The 18,971-nt window shown below is 42.1% G+C and overlaps 1 protein-coding gene and 1 long non-coding RNA gene across 6 annotated transcripts in view; one reads left to right on the forward strand and one right to left on the reverse strand.

Moving 5' to 3' along the window:
- LOC149305101 (uncharacterized) lies at positions 1-8,866 on the reverse strand. 3 transcript variants are annotated; one of them, XR_016271876.1, is made up of 3 exons: positions 8,716-8,866; positions 7,722-7,845; positions 1-993 (listed from the first exon to the last, which is right to left on the reverse strand). It is a non-coding gene; the product is annotated as an uncharacterized LOC149305101 (long non-coding RNA). The 3 variants fall into 3 exon arrangements; XR_016271875.1 differs by lacking the exon at positions 8,716-8,866 and adding an exon at positions 8,305-8,678; XR_016271874.1 differs by lacking the exon at positions 8,716-8,866 and having other exon boundaries at positions 7,722-7,976.
- The window catches only part of UBXN11 (UBX domain protein 11), a 26,925-nt gene continuing 16,546 nt past the window's right edge, over positions 8,593-18,971 (forward strand). For 2 of the 3 annotated variants that reach the window (XM_089479053.1, XM_089479055.1), the window contains exons 1-6: positions 10,144-10,221; positions 13,731-13,821; positions 15,366-15,403; positions 16,419-16,445; positions 16,810-16,905; positions 18,625-18,722. In XM_089479053.1, coding sequence (XP_089335179.1) covers positions 13,757-13,821; positions 15,366-15,403; positions 16,419-16,445; positions 16,810-16,905; positions 18,625-18,722 — 324 coding nt within the window. In that variant the 5' untranslated portion in view covers positions 10,144-10,221; positions 13,731-13,756. Of the gene's footprint in view, positions 8,767-10,143; positions 10,222-13,730; positions 13,822-15,365; positions 15,404-16,418; positions 16,446-16,809; positions 16,906-18,624; positions 18,723-18,971 lie in introns of those variants that run through there. The other variant, XM_089479054.1, reaches the window with a different exon arrangement.

The following is an 18,971-nucleotide window of genomic DNA, read 5'->3' on the forward strand; positions in this document are numbered from 1 at the left end:
TTAGCCAGCCAAGAAGCATTTATTTATTAGACAGAACCAAACTTGGAGGGGTTTTGAAGGAGACACCAGCAGAGCATTTGCAAACACCACTTTGCCCCTCCTGTGTTGAAATGAGCCAAGTTGGAAGTGATCTTCTCTTCCACATGAAATGCTGCAGCTGAAGCAGGCATTGATGGAACTGTTCTTTTGTTCATACAGTTCCGCAAATGCTGGAGAATGCTTCCTGCAATGTAGTCTTGGTGGCAGGTTTCCAAAAACAGAAGCAGATGGTCATCTCATGAGACAAGTTAAGGTGGTCACTTCAGGTGGCAGGCAGGAGGGGCAGACTAGGATGTAGCTCTCTATGATGGCTGAAAAAGTTTTCCTGATGGAAGCAAACGGGAGATGTGCAGAGAGCATTGTAGCGCTTATGCACAGCTCCAGTCCATTCCTAGGCAGCCTGTCCAAAAGGAATTTCATGATGGATTTGTGACTCTTGTTAATGGATGCACAGGGGGAAGCATCAGCCGGATGATCTCAAAATGTATTCATGAAGAAGAATTCCATCTGGCAAGCATCTTGCTCTGAACTTCACCAGCTATGCAGGCAATCTCCATATGAAGGCATGCACCTGAGATCTACCCCAACAGCAATCCTTTGTTTCCTCTTTGATTTTGCAGGTGGTGAATACAGTGGTGGAGGCTGAGCCAAGAAGCCTTGGGTTGTGGAGAATGGCAGAAAGCACAGCATGATGAATTGACTGTAGCTGAATGAATATGCTGGCTGGATTGGAAAGGATCCATTCCTTGAAGCTGATGAGGGTTTGGATTGCTTTTTGGATAATACCCTCCCAGGCATGAAGCTCCAGGCTCAGTATACTTGAAAGAGATGGACTACAGCCAATACAAGTGGTATCAAAAAGGAAGCTGGGCCACCATAGTATATGACTTGGCTACTTTCTTGAGAAGGCTGAGAAGAGGTATTTTGAGTTTTTGCAGATGGGGGTTCGGGGTCCTGAAAAAGCAATTGGAAAGAGCATTTGAGACAGGGTCAAAGAACCACTCAATAAAACTGATTTACAAATGGCAGTGACCAGTGGCATCCTCTGCACAGGTAGAAAATTGAAAGAGACACCCCTCCAATATTCACATCATTGACCTTCTTCCCAATGGGAAAAGCTGAGAGTCTGTCTTTTGTATGCTAATAATCATACATGGAATTGGAAGATGTGCAGCTGACTCCCTGATATTGTTAACATTTGAGTTCTTCCTAGGCAAATTCCCTAGGAAACTCTTCTAGAACATGGCCACATAGCCCGAAAAACCCACAAAAAACTATCCCCCAGCTTTCTTACTTCAAAGGGACATGAGCACCTGCATGCTTGCTCTGCTCACCTCCACCCCTGTGTTTCCCATATTGCCAAAGGAAATCTGAAAAGAGACAGTGGGTGCAACTACACTGTAGAAATAATACACCATAAGTGGGAATGACCCACTTGAAGTGCTGTAGTTCCACATGGAATCCCGGGGTTTGTAGTTTTACATGCTCTTTAGCCTTCTCTGACAAAGGCACTCTGGTGTCTCACAAAACTATATGGGTCATGGCAGTTAAAGCGGTGTCAAACTGTATTATTTCTACACTGTAGATGCACCCTGTAACTGCTGTTGGGGTTACTGGAGCTTGGAAGTGCCACTTTTTAACAGGAGGTAATTCCTATTACTCCTTTATAGTGTTTGGAAAGGAATCTGCTGTCACTGCATATTACCCTAAAGGCACCAGATCCTGTCTGATCTTGGAAGCTAAGCAGGGTCAGACCTGGTTGGTACTTGATGGGAGACCATGAATGAATACCAGGAGTTGTAGGCTATATTTCAGAGGAGGAAACTAACAAAGCCAGGTCTGAGGATTCCTTGTCTAAGAAAACCCTATTAAATTAATGAAGTCGCCACAAGCTGACAGGTGTCTTGAAGGTATGCATCTACAGATACACACACTGCAGTTACTGTCTACCTTCCTTTCCCTTCCCGCCTCCTCAGTGGCTGTTGCTTTGTGGTTACCAGCCAGCAAGTAAAGAGCCACAACCTTGCAAATGGTGATGCCAGCTTCTGAAGCCCATTTCCTGCTAGTTCTTGTAGCAGCCTTTGCTTTAGCATGCAGAGAGAATGAATTCCAGGAGAGAGAAAAAATAGATGTAAAGTTCAGAGAACTACAGCCACAAAAAGAGGGGTGCGGTCATTTTGTTCAAGGCAGGGGTGGCTCTGACATTTCTTAAGAATATTTTTAAAAGCTCTGTGTGGCATTGTAATTTTGCGGAGCCAGCATTACCTCAGCATATGTTCAATAATGGTGATGTCTCTGCTGCAGAGCCAGCGCTGGCTCTACCATTAGGCAAAGTGAGGCAACCACATCCTAAGACAGAAGCTGAGGATAATGTTCCGTCTAACTCCCTGGCTATTTCTCTTGCAGAATAAAACTGTGTATGCCATACCACCTAAACTAGCCCTTTTCCATCAGATGTGAAGATAGGGCGCTATCCAAAACTCTCAATTGGTTACAAGTTCAGGATCATTACAGGTCCTGAGGTTTCTAGGCCAAAACTGGAAGCCTAGGGATGGCCCCTGGTGATATCTATTAATGAGTCCCTATATTGGGAGAAAGGTGGGATATAAAAACATATAATAATAATAAAATAATAAAAATAATAATTCAAACATATAGAGAATATATTTTACCTGATTGCAAATTAAGATAGAACTCTTAACTAAAGGGTATGCTCCCAAATTATAGTGAAATGAGGAGATTATTCTTTGCAACATTTAACTTATCCTACTTGCTTAGTACTTGGATGGGAGACCACCGGCATCAACGAATACCTGGTGCTGTAGGCTATATTTCAGAGGAAGGAACTGGCAAAGCCACCTCTGGGTATTTCTTGGCTAAGAAAACCCTACGAAGCTCATGGGATTGCAATAAGTCAACAGGCAACTTGAAGGTATACACAGATATGCACAAGCATTTGCTTCTAGCCAGAAAGGTGATATAGATCAGAGTACCACAAACACTGAGGCTGTCAGGTTTTTGAGATTTTTCTTCTTTCAACCTACTCCTGGAAGGGGGCACTTTTGCAGCACTGCAGCATTTTCTCCACCACTTTCTGAATGATTCTGTGGTGATAACCACTACCCGTTCCCCTATAATGTCTTGGAAGGATGCTACCGGTAATAAACATAGGATCCAGCAGTAGCAAGAACAACCACAACAATAAATCTTTAGAGGAATAAAAACTGTGCTCTGCCACTGCTAACAGTGAGTCCCATGTTTGAGAAACCACTGAGTAATTTCTTCCTTTCTCTAGAGAATTCTGATGAAATGTCTCCCTGGCCTATTTTTCTGCCACAAAGCAGGTGCGGGAGTTCAAGAGGCCATTTGATAATGGCTCTAGCTATTTGGAGTCCACTTTGTCACACTGGCTCTTGTAGTTCATCATATCTAAAGTAGGCTTACTGAATCTATGGGAATTTGGTAATTCAGAACTGATGACAGTCCCATTGATTCAGTGGGACTACTTTGTTGGGACAGAGGTGAGAGGGTTGCAGAAAGAGAGGGTGTCAAAACCGTATGAAATTCAGGCAAAGTTAGCTTGCCAACTTTAAAATCCAAGTAGTTATGTAGTGATGTAGTTATGCCTACTGCTGCCAAAGAAGTGCTGCCATAAAAAAAAAAAGTTCCTGGTTCCTAACCTACATATTGTTTTTTGGCATTCCAGAAAAAGCAAAACAAACACAAAATCCAAAGTAGTTTCATTTGAAACCCGATGAAAGTGGCCAAGAAAACAAAGTCTGAACTCAATATTGAAAATAAGTCATGAATGGACTGCACTTTGTTGCTTTGGGGCCAGAATGGTGCAAGGGGAGGTTAGATAAAAGGATCATAGTACTCCATATAATGTGTAGTTTTATCCTGGACTTCCAAAACAAGATCTGACTTGATGCATGGAAAATCTGCACTGGATTGGAACCTTTCTTTTGAATAGGCATTAAGATTTCATACATAGCAAGGATCTGTTTATGACTCTTACTTTCTCCTGTGTCTTAACTGTTACACACTGTTGAAATTGCCTCTACCTGCAGACAGGAAAAAATACAGAGGGCTGACTTGGAACTTCCCCTAACATTTCTGAAGAAGTTGCCAAATGTCTCCACTGTTAAGCAAAACAAGCAATCTGTTGCTACTGGAAATTAACAAGTAATCCGCCAATTGCGTCTTGGGAAATCCAGTGATCTCCTCTGGTGGCGAAGGTTTAGGAAATGGGCACTTCATACAAGAGCACTTCCTGGACATTTTGAGATAAGAAAACCATACAAGTCAGAGATTTCATGTACAGTACATGTTGGCTTGCGAGAAAACCATCAGATGGATTTTAGATTAAAAGATAATAGTGGTTTGAACTACTGCCTATCTCTGAACACTGTCTGCCTGATTGGGAAAAGTGCAAACCTGCGGATATTATTGGACTGCAATTACCATCAGTCCTAACCAGTATAGACAATAGCAAAGAACACTGGGAGTTGCAATCCAACAACATTGGGGGGGGGGCACAGTTTGTCCATCCCTGGTTTAAGTTGTGTGCCTCCTTTTAGCTCAATCTGTATATTTTTAAATAAAACCATCATTGTTACCAAATGCACATAAAATCTTCAGGAATCATCTTCTAAACGAAACAAGTGTGGAGTACACATAATAGTATTTTTTGATATTTTACTTTTTAATTTATATGCTGTGAATTTTAAAGCTATGTTTGTTTTAAATATTGTGAGCAGCTTTGAGTCCTGAACTGGGAAAAAGGTGGAGTGATTATGGTGTTTGGCTGGAATACATTATGATGATAAACCATGCCCTATGAGGAACGACTTAGGGAGCTGGGGATGTTTAGTCTGGAGAAGAGAAGGTCAAGAGGTGATATGATAGCCCTGTTTAAATACTTGGAAGGGATGTCATATTGAGGAGGGAGCAAGCTTGTTCTCTGCTGTTCTGGAGAACAGGACCCAGCAAGCTCCAGGAAAAGAGATCCCACTTCAACATTAGGAGGAACTTCCTGACAGTAAGGTCTGTTCCACACTCCTTCCTCAGAAATTTTGGTGAAGTCTCCTTCCTTAGAGGTCTTTAAGCAGAGGCTGGAGGGCCATCTGTCAGGGATACTTTGATTGAGAGTTCCAGCATGGCAGGGGGTTGGACTGGATGGCCTTTGTGGTCTCTTCCAACTCTATGATTCTATGACAGTGATGGTGAACCTTTTTGAGGCCGAGTGCCCAAACTGCAACCCCAAACCCACTTATTTATCGCAACGTGCCATATCCCTCTGGCTTTCTAGTAACAAACTCTGGCAAACTCTGTGCTGGGGCGACGGCACATGTGCCCACAGAGAAAGCTTTGTGTGCCACCTCTGGCACGCGTGCCATAGGTTCGCCATCACTGTTCTATGATGATGTTGGCTGGAATGCACGATGATTATGATGGCAGTTACAAATGCATAACGTGGCATTCTACACTCATAACTGCTTCATATTCACAATCTCTACATAGCCGCTAGCCCAAGGTCTCCCAATCCCCACTTACCTGGCAGCAGCTACTGCAATTGACAGGGGTCTGTTGATCAGAAACTAGCTGACTGTCGTTTCCACTCCCCATTGCCTGAATGATCTCTGACATTAGTGGGGATTGCTACAGGGCTCTTGCTTCTGGCTGTCACATCAGAGATCATTCATGGGAGGAGGTGGAAATGGCTGTTAGTTGCTTCCCAAACAACAGATCCCTATTGATCCCAGCAGCTGCAGCCCAGTAAGTGGGGAAAGGAGTGGCGGGGGGGGGGGCGGAGACATTGGTACAGGATTCACTGCATAGCACCATAACTATAGTGCTTATACATACATGCATCCCATATAGGATGAAAAAACATTATCTGTTAAGGAGATGTTAGAAAATGATTCTACTCTCTTTTATCAACCAATCACATATCAATCAGCCTTGAAACAAACAGGCTTGTTGTGGGTTTTCTCTAGAAAGAACTCTGTATCACCAGAGTGGCTCAGACAGAACTCCAAGAGAAACAATGCTTTCCACTCACTGCTGCATCCCCACACTTCTGGGGTTTGCCATGGTTCAATGTGGAATTCTAAGAAATGTAGTTTTGTGAGACATTTAGCCTTCTCTGTGAGCGAATTCTGGTGCCATGATGAGCCATGGCAGTTAAAACAGTGTCAAACTGCATTCTTTCTGCAGTGCAGATGCAGCCTGAATTAAATATACTCAACTGGAGTACCATCCATGAATACAGACTGGGACATAGCACATATGTCAAAGAAATGGAAAATGAGATGGATTCGATCACTCCTCCAAAAAACTTTCAATACCTATGGTCCTAGGGGGCTTCACTCTGTTACTATGGAATTAACCTCCTACTCAGATAAATTCAAAAAGATTACCAACTGCCAAGTAGGAGGCATTCCTCATAATAAGAAACACCTACAAATCCTATAAGGGACTGTCTTTTTTGCTCTCAAATAAGGGACATCTCTTATAATAAGGGAAACCTGACCAATTCAGAGATAAGTTCCATTTAGTTCAACAGAATTTACTCTCAAGTAAGGCTGCATCAGGTCCTGAGGCAGGAGAAAGGCAGGATGTAAATAAAATAAATACGATTATATATGCTTAGGCACATTAATTTCAACAGAAACTGAAGCATACAAGTAGCTTTCATCTACTGAAAGCCATGGCTGTTTCACTTTGGTCGTATTATGCCTTTATGAAAGGAGACTGTGAGCATTATATCCATGGCACAATATTGAAAGTTGCCCCTTATAGCCGTTTTTTGACTCTGGCACAACTAACATTGGAGAAAGAACTTTTGAAATCAATGAACAGTCCTATGGCTCCTTAGAACCATCAATTTATGATGCACTTCCTTTCATGGACCTAAGTCCATAAATGCAATAAACATAGAGATAAGTTAAATCTTTAAATGTGAGAATTTTTTGTGAAAAGTTTCAATGACATTAAAGCCAAGAACGTAATAAAATTGACCATTTCCAAAGAGGTGCAAATACCCAGACAAGTAAAAGTTAATTCACACGTGTAGTGAACCCCTACAGGTAAGTAAACAAGCAAAGGATTGGGGTGTTACAAACTCACAGACAGATGACATTAAATGTGTTCAGTCCTGTTATGCATCACCCTGATCACTGAAATTAGTGCATAGACATATGTGGTTTTTCCCCTCCCTTCAGTTCAGGTATGTGTGTGTGACTAGTCTGGGGGCTAGTTTATTTTTTGAGAGGGGACACATGAACTGCCAAATATGCTCCCCAACCCACAACAGAATTGGATGATGATGATGATGATGATGATTTATGTTCAGTAATGCAGAAGAGGACCTCCAGCCTCTTTAAAAGATGGATTGCTGCTCTCAGAGGCAGCCAGGAACAGCAATTTACTCTTTTATCCTATAAAAAGTGGCATTCAGGGAGTCTGGATGGGTTGAGGACCACTGAACAACCTTAGGAGCTTGTGTTGGTCTATGACCATAATAAAGATTATGTTCTTCTAATCTTGGGGGCCACATATAACCCCAGAGCCACTCTTTGCCCACCCATTTTAATACCACCTGAACCACATTGGATAGCACTTTGAAGATTAATTTGTTGCATCTTGGTATTTAATTTATACTTTAGATCAATGCTTACCTTATTGGCAATAGCCAGAGTCAGATTCATCAGCAGGATAAGAGTAACAAAGAGGATGGTCTTCATGGTGAAAAGGTGTGCGCAGCTCTGAGCGATGGAGTTTTGCCACAGGTAGCTTCCGTCTCTAAAAAAGAAGAACAGAGGTTGTACACCGTTGATAGCAAAAAAGGCAAGAGAGTTTGCCAGCCACAAACTCCCCCTATTTCCTGCTGGCTTTGTGATGCAGCTAGGGGTGGGCAGAAAGGTGCTATATATATATATATATATATATATGGCTGGTCCTTCAATGCATCTTGAAAAAATCTACTAATCAGTAGGACATAGCAGCAACTGCCCGCCCTGTCTCTCATCCAATGGTAATACTTCCTCTGATCCACTTACAGTGAAGTTTAGTTCTCCTCTAATAAAAAGCAGCATGATACAAGCTTACATTAGTTTATTAGCAAAGATGACCTCTTTCTCCGATCTGGTAACCCAAGCATTGCTTCTAATGGGTTTTGGCTGATTTTATCACACTTATTGTTACTCGAACTGCAGTCCTTTCTCCCATTACCCTTCTAGACATATGCTATTTGCACATTACCATTTGTTACTGTCTTTTCTTCTGGTGCCTGAGTAGTATTTTATGTAACAGAGTTGTCAGTACGTGTTTGGCCTAAGGCAAATGTGCATGTGGGGAGCATATGTAAAACAATCCCATTTATTGGGCTATGATGGGGATTGCATGAGCCACAAAGGAGGAAAAGGAAAAAGAAAAAACAAATTGAAAACTGAGCAACACCTAAATTAGGACAGGTTCAATGCCACAAAAGTGTGCAAACGTTTGAATTTGCCAGCATTCTTCATCCTGTGAGATGGTACAATTCTTTTTTTGTTCCAACTAGCCTGGCAAACAATTTGGAAGAACTAACAAGTTTGCACCCTTTTGTGGCACTGAACTTGGTCCAATAAAGAGACTGCCTAACTGTGGACTCTCACGGTCAAGCATAACAACCTTTCAAAAATTGTGATTTAAGGAGAAACCAAGAGCCGGTGGTATAATGGTGTGAGCATTGGACTATGACTAGAAACCAGGATTTGAATTCCCCCATTCTGTTGTAGAATTTCACTGGGCAAGTCACACTGTCTCAACCTCAGAGGACAGCAAAGGTAACCCTAAGTCAAACCTAGCATGGGGTTGTCTTGGCAAGATTTGTTCAGAAGGGGTTTGCAATTGCCATCCTCTGAGGCTGAGAAAGTGTGATTTGCCCAAGGTTCCCCAGCAGGGGTTGCTTGCTAAAAAGGAGATTTTTGCAGCCAAGTTACTAAGGGCCACTCACACCTAACACCGGTCCAAAACACACTGCAGAAATAACCCAGTTTGAGACTGCTTTAACCGCCCTGGCTCAATGCTATGGAATTCTGGGAATTGTAGTGTTTGCGAGACACTGCGCTATCTTTCCCATAGAGACAGCTCTAGTGCCACAATAAACTACAATTTCCAGGATTCCCTAGCACTGAGCCAGGGCAGTTAAAGCGGTCTCAAACTGGATTATCCCTGCCGTGTGTTTTGGACCGCCATGAAATGCAATGCGTGCGTATGTGTTACAAGCCGCTCTGAGAGCCGTTGTGACTGAAGAGTGGGGTATAAAAACTCTAAACAATAAACAAACAAACAAACAAACTGATTTGACAGTTACTTTGTTTCACTGTGAATTTTGGCTTATTAAAATTTTATAAGTGTGCTAGTTTGTTTGTTAGTTTGTTTGTCATGGTCAATGTTTTGTCCTTTTTTCTTTTCCTTTTGTTTGTTTGTTGCCTTGTTTGTTTGTTTGCTTTGCATCGATCTTAATAAAATAAAATTCAAAAAAATTATAAGATAATTTAATATTTCTTTATATTCTTAGACGGTAATAACATATTTATTTCTGTTCTTAGACTGAGGCAGGGTTTTTGGGTTGGTTTTATTGGTATCTGAATGTTTTCTCTTTTTAGTCAGTTTTAACTTGTAATTGTAATTTGAATGTCTTTTATAATTTATGATTTCTGAGAGTTCATTTATGTTGGTAATGGGTTGGGGATTGCGGATTTTTATGATTTATTGTATTATGTAATTGTATTTTATTATTTTTTGGAACCCGCCTCAATCTGTAGGGAGAGGCGGGCTAATAATAATAATATATAATACTTATTATATTACATAATTATAATTATAATTATTATTTTGTACAGTGTTGTGCAGATTTACAGCTCTTTATAAATAAAATTTAATAATAATAATAATAATAATAATAATAATAATAATAATAATAATAATAATAATAATGTGTGTGTTGTGTGTGTGTGTTTTTTTAAAGAAGGTTAAAAACCTCCTCCCCTCCACAAACAAGGGGCAATGCTGGGAAGAAAAGCCTTAGGAAAGCCCCAGGCTTCCCCAGGTTTACTAGGCCCAGCCTTGGTCGCCTAGGCAACCATTTGTAAACAAGATGGCGGCGCCCGCCTGACGCCTCAAAATGGCTGGGTGAGTCTCACCTCTCTCTAACAAAAGCGAGACAGTTCTGCCTTCGTGGCAGAAGATCGTTTTCTTTTTATTCATTTATTAAACTTCACAGCTCTTTCTTTCTTCTCACGAATGTACTCTCCTCCTCAGCCACTCCTTTAGGGTTTTTATTGCAGCACAAACTACCAAATATTTGCCCATAGGGAAGCATTGGGAATATCTGCCCATAGGGAAGCATTGGGAATGTTTGCCCATAGGGAAGCATTGGGAATATTTGCCCATAGGGAAGCATTGAGAATATCTGCCCATAGAGAAGCATTGGGAATATCTGCCCATAGGGAAGCATTGGGAATATTTGCCCATAGGGAAGCATTGGGAATATCTGCCCATAGGGAAGCATTGGGAATATTTGCCCATAGGGAAGCATTGGGAATGTTTGCCCATAGGGAAGCATTGGGAATATCTGCCCATAGAGAAGCATTGGGAATATCTGCCCATAGGGAAGCATTGGGAATATTTGCCCATAGGGAAGCATTGGGAATGTTTGCCCATAGGGAAGCATTGAGAATATCTGCCCATAGAGAAGCATTGGGAATATCTGCCCATAGGGAAGCATTGGGAATATCTGCCCATAGGGAAGCTTTGGGAATATCTGCCCATAGGGAAGCATTGGAATTGTTTGCCCATAGGGAAGCATTGGGGAATGTTTGCCCATAGGGAAGCATTGGGAATATCTGCCCATAGGGAAGCTTTGGGAATATCTGCCCATAGGGAAGCATTGGAATTGTTTGCCCATAGGGAAGCATTGGGGAATGTTTGCCCATAGGGAAGCATTGGGAATATTTGCCCATAGAGAAGCATTGGGAATATCTGCCCATAGGGAAGCATTGGGAATATCTGCCCATAGGGAAGCTTTGGGAATATTTGCCCATAGGGAAGCATTGGGAATATTCGCCCATAGGGAAGCATTGGGAATATTTGCCCATAGGGAAGCATTGGGAATATTTGCCCATAGGGAAGCATTGGGAATATTCGCCCATAGGGAAGCATTGGGAATATTTGCCCATAGGGAAGCATTGGGAATATTTGCCCATAGGGAAGCATGGGGAATGTTTGCCCATAGGGAAGCATGGGGAATGTTTGCCCATAGGGAATCATGGGGAATGTTTGCACATAGGGAAGCATTGGGAAGGTTTGCCCATAGGGAAGCATTGGGAATATTTGCCCATAGAGAAGCATTGGGAATATTTGCCCATAGGGAAGCATTGGGAATATCTGCCCATAGGGAAGCATTGGGAATGTTTGCCCATAGGGAAGCATTGGGAATATTTGCCCATAGAGAAGCATTGGGAATATCTGCCCATAGGGAAGCATTGGGAATATCTGCCCATAGGGAAGCTTTGGGAATATCTGCCCATAGGGAAGCATTGGAATTGTTTGCCCATAGGGAAGCATTGGGAATGTTTGCCCATAGGGAAGCATTGAGAATATCTGCCCATAGAGAAGCATTGGGAATATCTGCCCATAGGGAAGCATTGGGAATATCTGCCCATAGGGAAGCTTTGGGAATATCTGCCCATAGGGAAGCATTGGAATTGTTTGCCCATAGGGAAGCATTGGGGAATGTTTGCCCATAGGGAAGCATTGGGAATATCTGCCCATAGGGAAGCTTTGGGAATATCTGCCCATAGGGAAGCATTGGAATTGTTTGCCCATAGGGAAGCATTGGGGAATGTTTGCCCATAGGGAAGCATTGGGAATATTTGCCCATAGAGAAGCATTGGGAATATCTGCCCATAGGGAAGCATTGGGAATATCTGCCCATAGGGAAGCTTTGGGAATATTTGCCCATAGGGAAGCATTGGGAATATTCGCCCATAGGGAAGCATTGGGAATATTTGCCCATAGGGAAGCATTGGGAATATTTGCCCATAGGGAAGCATTGGGAATATTCGCCCATAGGGAAGCATTGGGAATATTTGCCCATAGGGAAGCATTGGGAATATTTGCCCATAGGGAAGCATGGGGAATGTTTGCCCATAGGGAAGCATGGGGAATGTTTGCCCATAGGGAATCATGGGGAATGTTTGCACATAGGGAAGCATTGGGAAGGTTTGCCCATAGGGAAGCATTGGGAATATTTGCCCATAGAGAAGCATTGGGAATATTTGCCCATAGGGAAGCATTGGGAATATCTGCCCATAGGGAAGCATTGGGAATGTTTGCCCATAGGGAAGCATTGGGAATATTTGCCCATAGAGAAGCATTGGGAATATCTGCCCATAGGGAAGCATTGGGAATATCTGCCCATAGGGAAGCTTTGGGAATATCTGCCCATAGGGAAGCATTGGAATTGTTTGCCCATAGGGAAGCATTGGGGAATGTTTGCCCATAGGGAAGCATTGGGAATATCTGCCCATAGGGAAGCTTTGGGAATATCTGCCCATAGGGAAGCATTGGAATTGTTTGCCCATAGGGAAGCATTGGGGAATGTTTGCCCATAGGGAAGCATTGGAATTGTTTGCCCATAGGGAAGCATTGGGAATATCTGCCCATAGGGAAGCATTGGGAATATCTGCCCATAGGGAAGCACTGGGAATATCTGCCCATAGGGAAGCACAGGGAATATCTGCCCGTAGGGAAGCATTGGGAATATTTGCCCATAGGGAAGCATTGGGAATATTTGCCCATAGAGAAAACATACTTGCCCATAGGAAACCATTAGAGAATACTTGCTATGGACAAGTATTTTCCAATGATTCTCTATGGGCAAGTATGATTTCTCTATGGACAAGTACTGTTACTTGTTTTAGTACGTCCTGGCACCAGAGCCTCTGTGACAGAGAAGGCTCAATGTCTCCCAAAACTACAGTTCCCTAGAACTCAACCAGGGCAGTTAAAGTGGTCTCAAACTGGATTATTTCTGCGGTGTGTTTTGGACCTAAAAGGAAGCATTTACCCTGTAGCAGTAATGCAGTTTGACACCACTTTTAACTGCTGCGGCCCAATGCTATGGGATGCTGGGATTTGTAGTTTGTTGTGGCACTAGAACGCTGTGGCAGAAAAGGCAAAGATTTTATATAATTACAAATCCCAGCATTCCATAGGATGGTGCTACAGCACTTAAAGCTGTGTGTAGATGCACCGTAAGGGTGCACCTGATTCTACCCTGAAGAAATAACGCAAGTGGCACCACATTTAATTGCTGTAGCACCATCCTATGGAATCCTAGAACTTGTAGTTTTACAAGCTGTCTCTGCTTAAGTGTGCTGGTGCCTGACCAAATGACAAATGCCAGGAGCCATGACAGTTAAAGTGGTGTCAAACTGCATTATTTCTACAGTGTAGATGCACCCAATGTGGAAGCTCAGCCACATTTACTCAAAAGGTGTCTCAGCGGGGCTTATTTTTAGAGTTCAGAGTTTCACATCTCCAAAAATTAGCATTGTTCTCCTTGTGTAGGTAATACAGTTCCAAGCTTCACATGTTAACCACAAATTGCAATACATTTTGTCTTCTTGCATCTTTAGTGTATGAAACTGATAAAAGATAAACCATGACATCGCCTCTCTCCTCTCTGGGGAAGATTCGTAGAATGCCACTTCAGTTGCAAAAACCTGGGTAAGTGAGGGCTTGTTCACACAATCATCCAGATCTCTGGTAGCAGCAGCAGAAGGCTGTACCTTTTGGCTCCAAACCTATAGTGACTTGTGGAGGATCTTGCCTTTGTTTATCAAGTTTACTTTCATGTCCATTCTAGTTTTCAGCCCACTGCATGGTAGAAATTGCATCTCAGTTGAAACCCGTCAGAACTTTGAAAGCGTACTTTATTGGACTACAGCTCCCAGTATCTCATAGCCTAAATAGCTAGTCTGCATGTAAACTGTGCCATGCTGACAGGAGGAGTTGTGTTGCCTTGAATCTCAGTTCTGGGGAAAAGGCAGGTATAAATAAATAAAGATGATGATCATGATCATCATCTTCTTCATCATCATCCAAAATGTATTTTTTCCAACCTCTGAATTGAATTAGGGGGCAGTTAGTTTTTAGCCACACTGTAGTTTGAAGTCACTAACAAAGGCAATTGTCATCACTGACTTTATTTCTTTGTGAATATTTTCATTATGTGTACTCACATTACCAGCAAACCAAAAGACTTGTTCATTTAATGTTGGAGGTAATTGTTGTGTTTCAAATACACTAGGTTGTCATTAAACGTGGAATGGAGTATAGAAATGAATTAATTAATAATAATTAAAATAAATAGAATAACTAGTAATATATTAGCTATCATGGGTCCCAGACTGGGAGGAAAGAGTGTCTGAGTGCTTGGACCCAGTTTCAACTGCTTTACTACTGTAGTTGTGACTTTTCCTAGTAGCAGTAACCTAAGCCACAGTACTTCATGGATTTGTAACTTCCAGATTAGACTACTGTAATGCATTCTTTGTGCAGTTGCCCTTGAAGATTACTTGGAAGCTGCAGCGTCTGTGAAATGCAATAGATATTTTGATGACTGAAATAGCATATAGATCCCATATAACACTGGTCTTAAATGGCACTCTTTGCCAGTATGCTTGTGGTCCAAATTCTTGATCCTTGTGATGATATTCTAATCTCTTAATGACTTGGGACTTTGTTACATGAATGAACATCTCTCTTTATCTATACTTGCCTGAAGACTAAGGTCTATTATAAAGTCCCTCTTCTGTTCTTCACCAGTAGATGCAACATAATGTGTGAAGACATAGGAAAGAGTCTTCTCAGCTGTAGCCCCCTGGTTTGCTTGGTGTTTATGTTAGCTTCATAACATCATCAAGTAAAACATGGTTAGTTTTTTGTGGGTTTTTAGGACTATGTAGCCATGTTCTAGAAGAATTCATTCCTGACGTTTTGCCTGCACCTATGGCTGGCATCTTCATGGTTCTTTATTAAAGCCTTTTGGACCAAATTAATTTTTTGCAAAATGTACATGAAAATGGTTTTGAACTGATTTAACCTTAAAAACCTGTTTTAGTCTTTCACATTGTTTAATTTAGTTTGTTTAAACTGTTCAAATTGATTTTCTTCTGTGCTGCCCTGTGGCCCTGTGATAAAGCGCAGTACTGTATATAAAAACTTCAGATAAAAACAAAAAATATTTCCTGATTTCTTCTGGATTTCAGAGAAAGGACCATACACCTCAAAGAGCGTATCCGGAATGGTAAGAGATAAACCCTTATAATCCTTTTGTGTGTGTGCATTAGTTAATTGTATTTTATGCTATATAACAGACATTGAGAATCCCTATCTTATGTGGATTTCCTATCCAGTCACTGATCAAAGATAAGAGATTACTGTGTTTATCAGCCAGGCAGATGTAGCATGGAACGAAGCTGTGGTTTACAACCCAGGAATATACTGAAGTTTAGATACCTGTGACTGCACTTACTGAGTTTATCAGTCCCCTTAATTCAACAGTTCTTGCTTGCTAAGGCGGGTTACAGACCGCCTGTTTGGGGCGGCCTGCACCCGCCCCTTTCCCCAGTGATCGGGGCCTCAGCTGCCAGACTGGCAGCCTCCGAGGCCCCGATCCGCCGCTTTGTAGGCTGCGGGGAAGTGGCAAAAGGCCGCTCCCCAGCAGCCTGGAAAGGGGTGTCCTTGGGGCTTCAAGCCCCAAGGACACCCCACGGCAGCGGGGAGGAGGAGAAAGGGGCCGCTTGGCCCCTTTCTCCCTTGCGTCGCTAGGCTCAGCCGTCTGAAGGCTGCGCCCAGTGACGTAAAGCAGGAAGGAGCTCCGAAACGGAGCTCCTTCCGGGGTCGCGCAAAAGGCGCACTATGCACCACGGCGCGGCCTCAATACGTCACAACCGCGCCGCCTCGTTTAGAAGCGGCGCGGTCGTGACGTATTGATGGCGGCGGCTGTGTGGAATGGCTGCCGCCATTTTGTGCGCGCAGAGCGCGTACTAGGATTAGGAGTGTGTGGAAGCACTGCCCCTTCCTAACCCTAGTACGCGCTCATTGCGTACTTATATGGCGGTCTGTAACCCGCCTAAGTTAGACATGTGTTGAACAGTCATTATAAGATACAAACCAGTCAAAGACCAAGCTCAGTTTTAAAATGTTAAGATTAAGATTCACAGTAAAATTCTGGGATTAGTATGTTACAATATAGAAATTCTTGTGTAAATTATCTGTAATCTCTATTCACTGATTGGAAATCATAAACTCTTTTTTAGGTCAGGAAGGCCTGCAACTGAATTGTGGTTTGTAATATTTTCTTAATATTTTTTTCACCCTTTCCTACAATAAGCATATAAATTTTTGTTGTGTGTCTTCAAGTTGTTTCCAACTTATGGCGACCCTAAAGCTGATTCCTTTATACAGTCACAGAATGATTCTGAAAGTGTGCGACTATAAAAGCCAAGCCCAGCCAAGAAATGTGTTCTAGAGGGAACTCAGCTCTGCTTCATGCTGTTAGTTCTGTGGTGGTGGGGTGGGTAAGATATGTATGGGTCTGTTATTTTTAAAATCTCCACCACATCCAGTTTTTCTAAATGCTAAGGCTCCCTCCCAAACATCTTCTCATCACCACCAGCGTAACAAGAGACAATCCCCTTTGCTTCACAGAGGATGAAATTGCTATGATGGATGAAATCCTAGGGCCAGGTGCTCAGATTCCAGTCAGTGTGCCTTCCTGTTCAAATGGAACTTCAAGCAATTCAGGTATATTTGCTATGAGTGGAAGAGTTGGAGATAAGGTTATTTCTCTGGGTAATGCGAAATACATGTTTCAGACATGTAGACAACTCGGAGGTTATGTACTGTGTTTCCTTCTTTTGAGGGGTCTTTGTCTTTAGACAGTCCTCATGTATACAAGAATAGTCTGCCACAGAATTCAGACCCCTCCAGTAACCTCAGTTTTAAGTATTGGAATGAAAACATATGTTTCTAGCCCTCGTGATAATGGAGTTACATATGAAAACATACAAGGTAGAACCCAAGCAAGTATATAATCAATGGGATATTTATGCCTATTGCTCTAGAGTAGCAGCCACCCATGCTAAGTGGAAAACTGCTATTGAAGCTGACACCAGGAAGGGATCAATTTTAAAAGAGAGTGAACAATTCTTATTAGGCAGGGACTAGCTTTTAATTATTGGTTTGTGTGACATACTTTGAATGTGGAATTGATTGGCTCAGACTTTGAAGACTATTGCTTATGAAGATGGTTATTTTGCTCTACTAGGCCAAGGAAACTATTATCACATTAGTCTCTCAGATGGAGGGATGCACGTGCTCATTGCTGAACCAAATTCTGAGGACTTACACATTCCCTATAAACCTACTTCCTTCTTTCCAGCATAAACATACAGTCACATTCAAATGAAGACACGTACACAGCCTTCCTCCACTTCCCACCCTTGAAAACATTTTTGATGGAAAAGAACAATAGGTGCAGATCATAAAATGTTAAACAATGTGGTTCCACAAACTTTTCTGGTTCTGCTGCTGTTATATTCACTGCTCATGTGCTACTCAAAGGGGTGGTCCCTGGTGAATTTCCGGGAAGAAAAGAAATAGTTGTAGCCAGTGGCACAAATATGGTACAGGCCCTTGAAAGAAGCACTGCTCTACTCAACATGTGCATGACCAACAAAATATGGAAGGATAATAATAGTGTTGCTTTTCTAGGGAGAACGTTCATCTGCATATGAGCGGGAGAGGGGATGGTGTGGAGGGCAGGGCTCCTTTTGAAATTTGACCTCATATGTAAGATTGAAGACATCCCAAATTCCATTTGCAGTCTCACATTAGGGTGGTCATTACATGGCCTGTGGGCTGCATTTGGCCCTTACACCCCATTTTAAGACTGGCATGGTGCCTAGCTGTTAGAGAATCAGCTGTCGTATCCTCACCATCCATACCACGGAGACTGTAGCTGCTTCTTTCTTTCCTGTCACTTCTGGAAAAGCAAAGACATTTAGAATCTTGAAGGATTTTATGGTTTGCGAGGATACTCTGGCACCCTTATATGCTATAGAGAGCTGTTGCTACTGCAGAGTATCAGTTCTGGTGGAGGCACAAAGAACCCAGTGGATTCCAGGGTGTCTCATTGACTCTAGCAATGTGAAAGACTTAGTATATTGGTCTATATAGTATAGTATATATTAGTATATTCTATTAAAGAAGTCTTGACTTCTTTAAATATAAGAGATTCAATGTGTGCACACATACATAGTCTTCTCCCACTGGTGAGCCAAAAACTGGTTCTTTCTCCCAAGAAGCTGGACAGAAAGCCAATATAGAGAACCCAGCATACCAAGCCTTCTGGCATCTTGTCTTTTTTTCAGGGAGCACAATGTGTCATTGTGAAACTAATAGCTCAAATATGTGTTTGAATCTGAATTGCTCTTGTGATGGATTACTTTCATTCCTTACCAGCTGCTCCCAGTGACATGGAACTGATGACCTCCATGATGCAGAAGATTGCTTCCTTGGAACAGAAAGTCAAGCACCAAGCACAAGCAATCCAGCACAGGGTGAAAATGCTAGACTTAACCACATTTAGTTTGTGTGGAAACAGTTCAGATCAACGATAGCTGAAAGCAGATCTGTGTTTAAGATTCTTTTGATGGTTTTAGTATGCATTATTCACTAACACTACATATATAACAACAACAAAATCTTCTGGTAGCTGACAGAATAAAAGAGAAAAATGAACATAGTCACATGATGTCTGTGAAAGTACAGTAAAATCCAGCAAGTCAAAACTAACCAGATAAGAACAA

This window comes from Sceloporus occidentalis, unplaced genomic scaffold (assembly GCF_023333645.1).
Source record: "Sceloporus occidentalis isolate IW3139 unplaced genomic scaffold, rSceOcc1.0.p SCAF_13, whole genome shotgun sequence".
Classification (NCBI taxonomy): domain Eukaryota; kingdom Metazoa; phylum Chordata; class Lepidosauria; order Squamata; family Phrynosomatidae; genus Sceloporus; species Sceloporus occidentalis.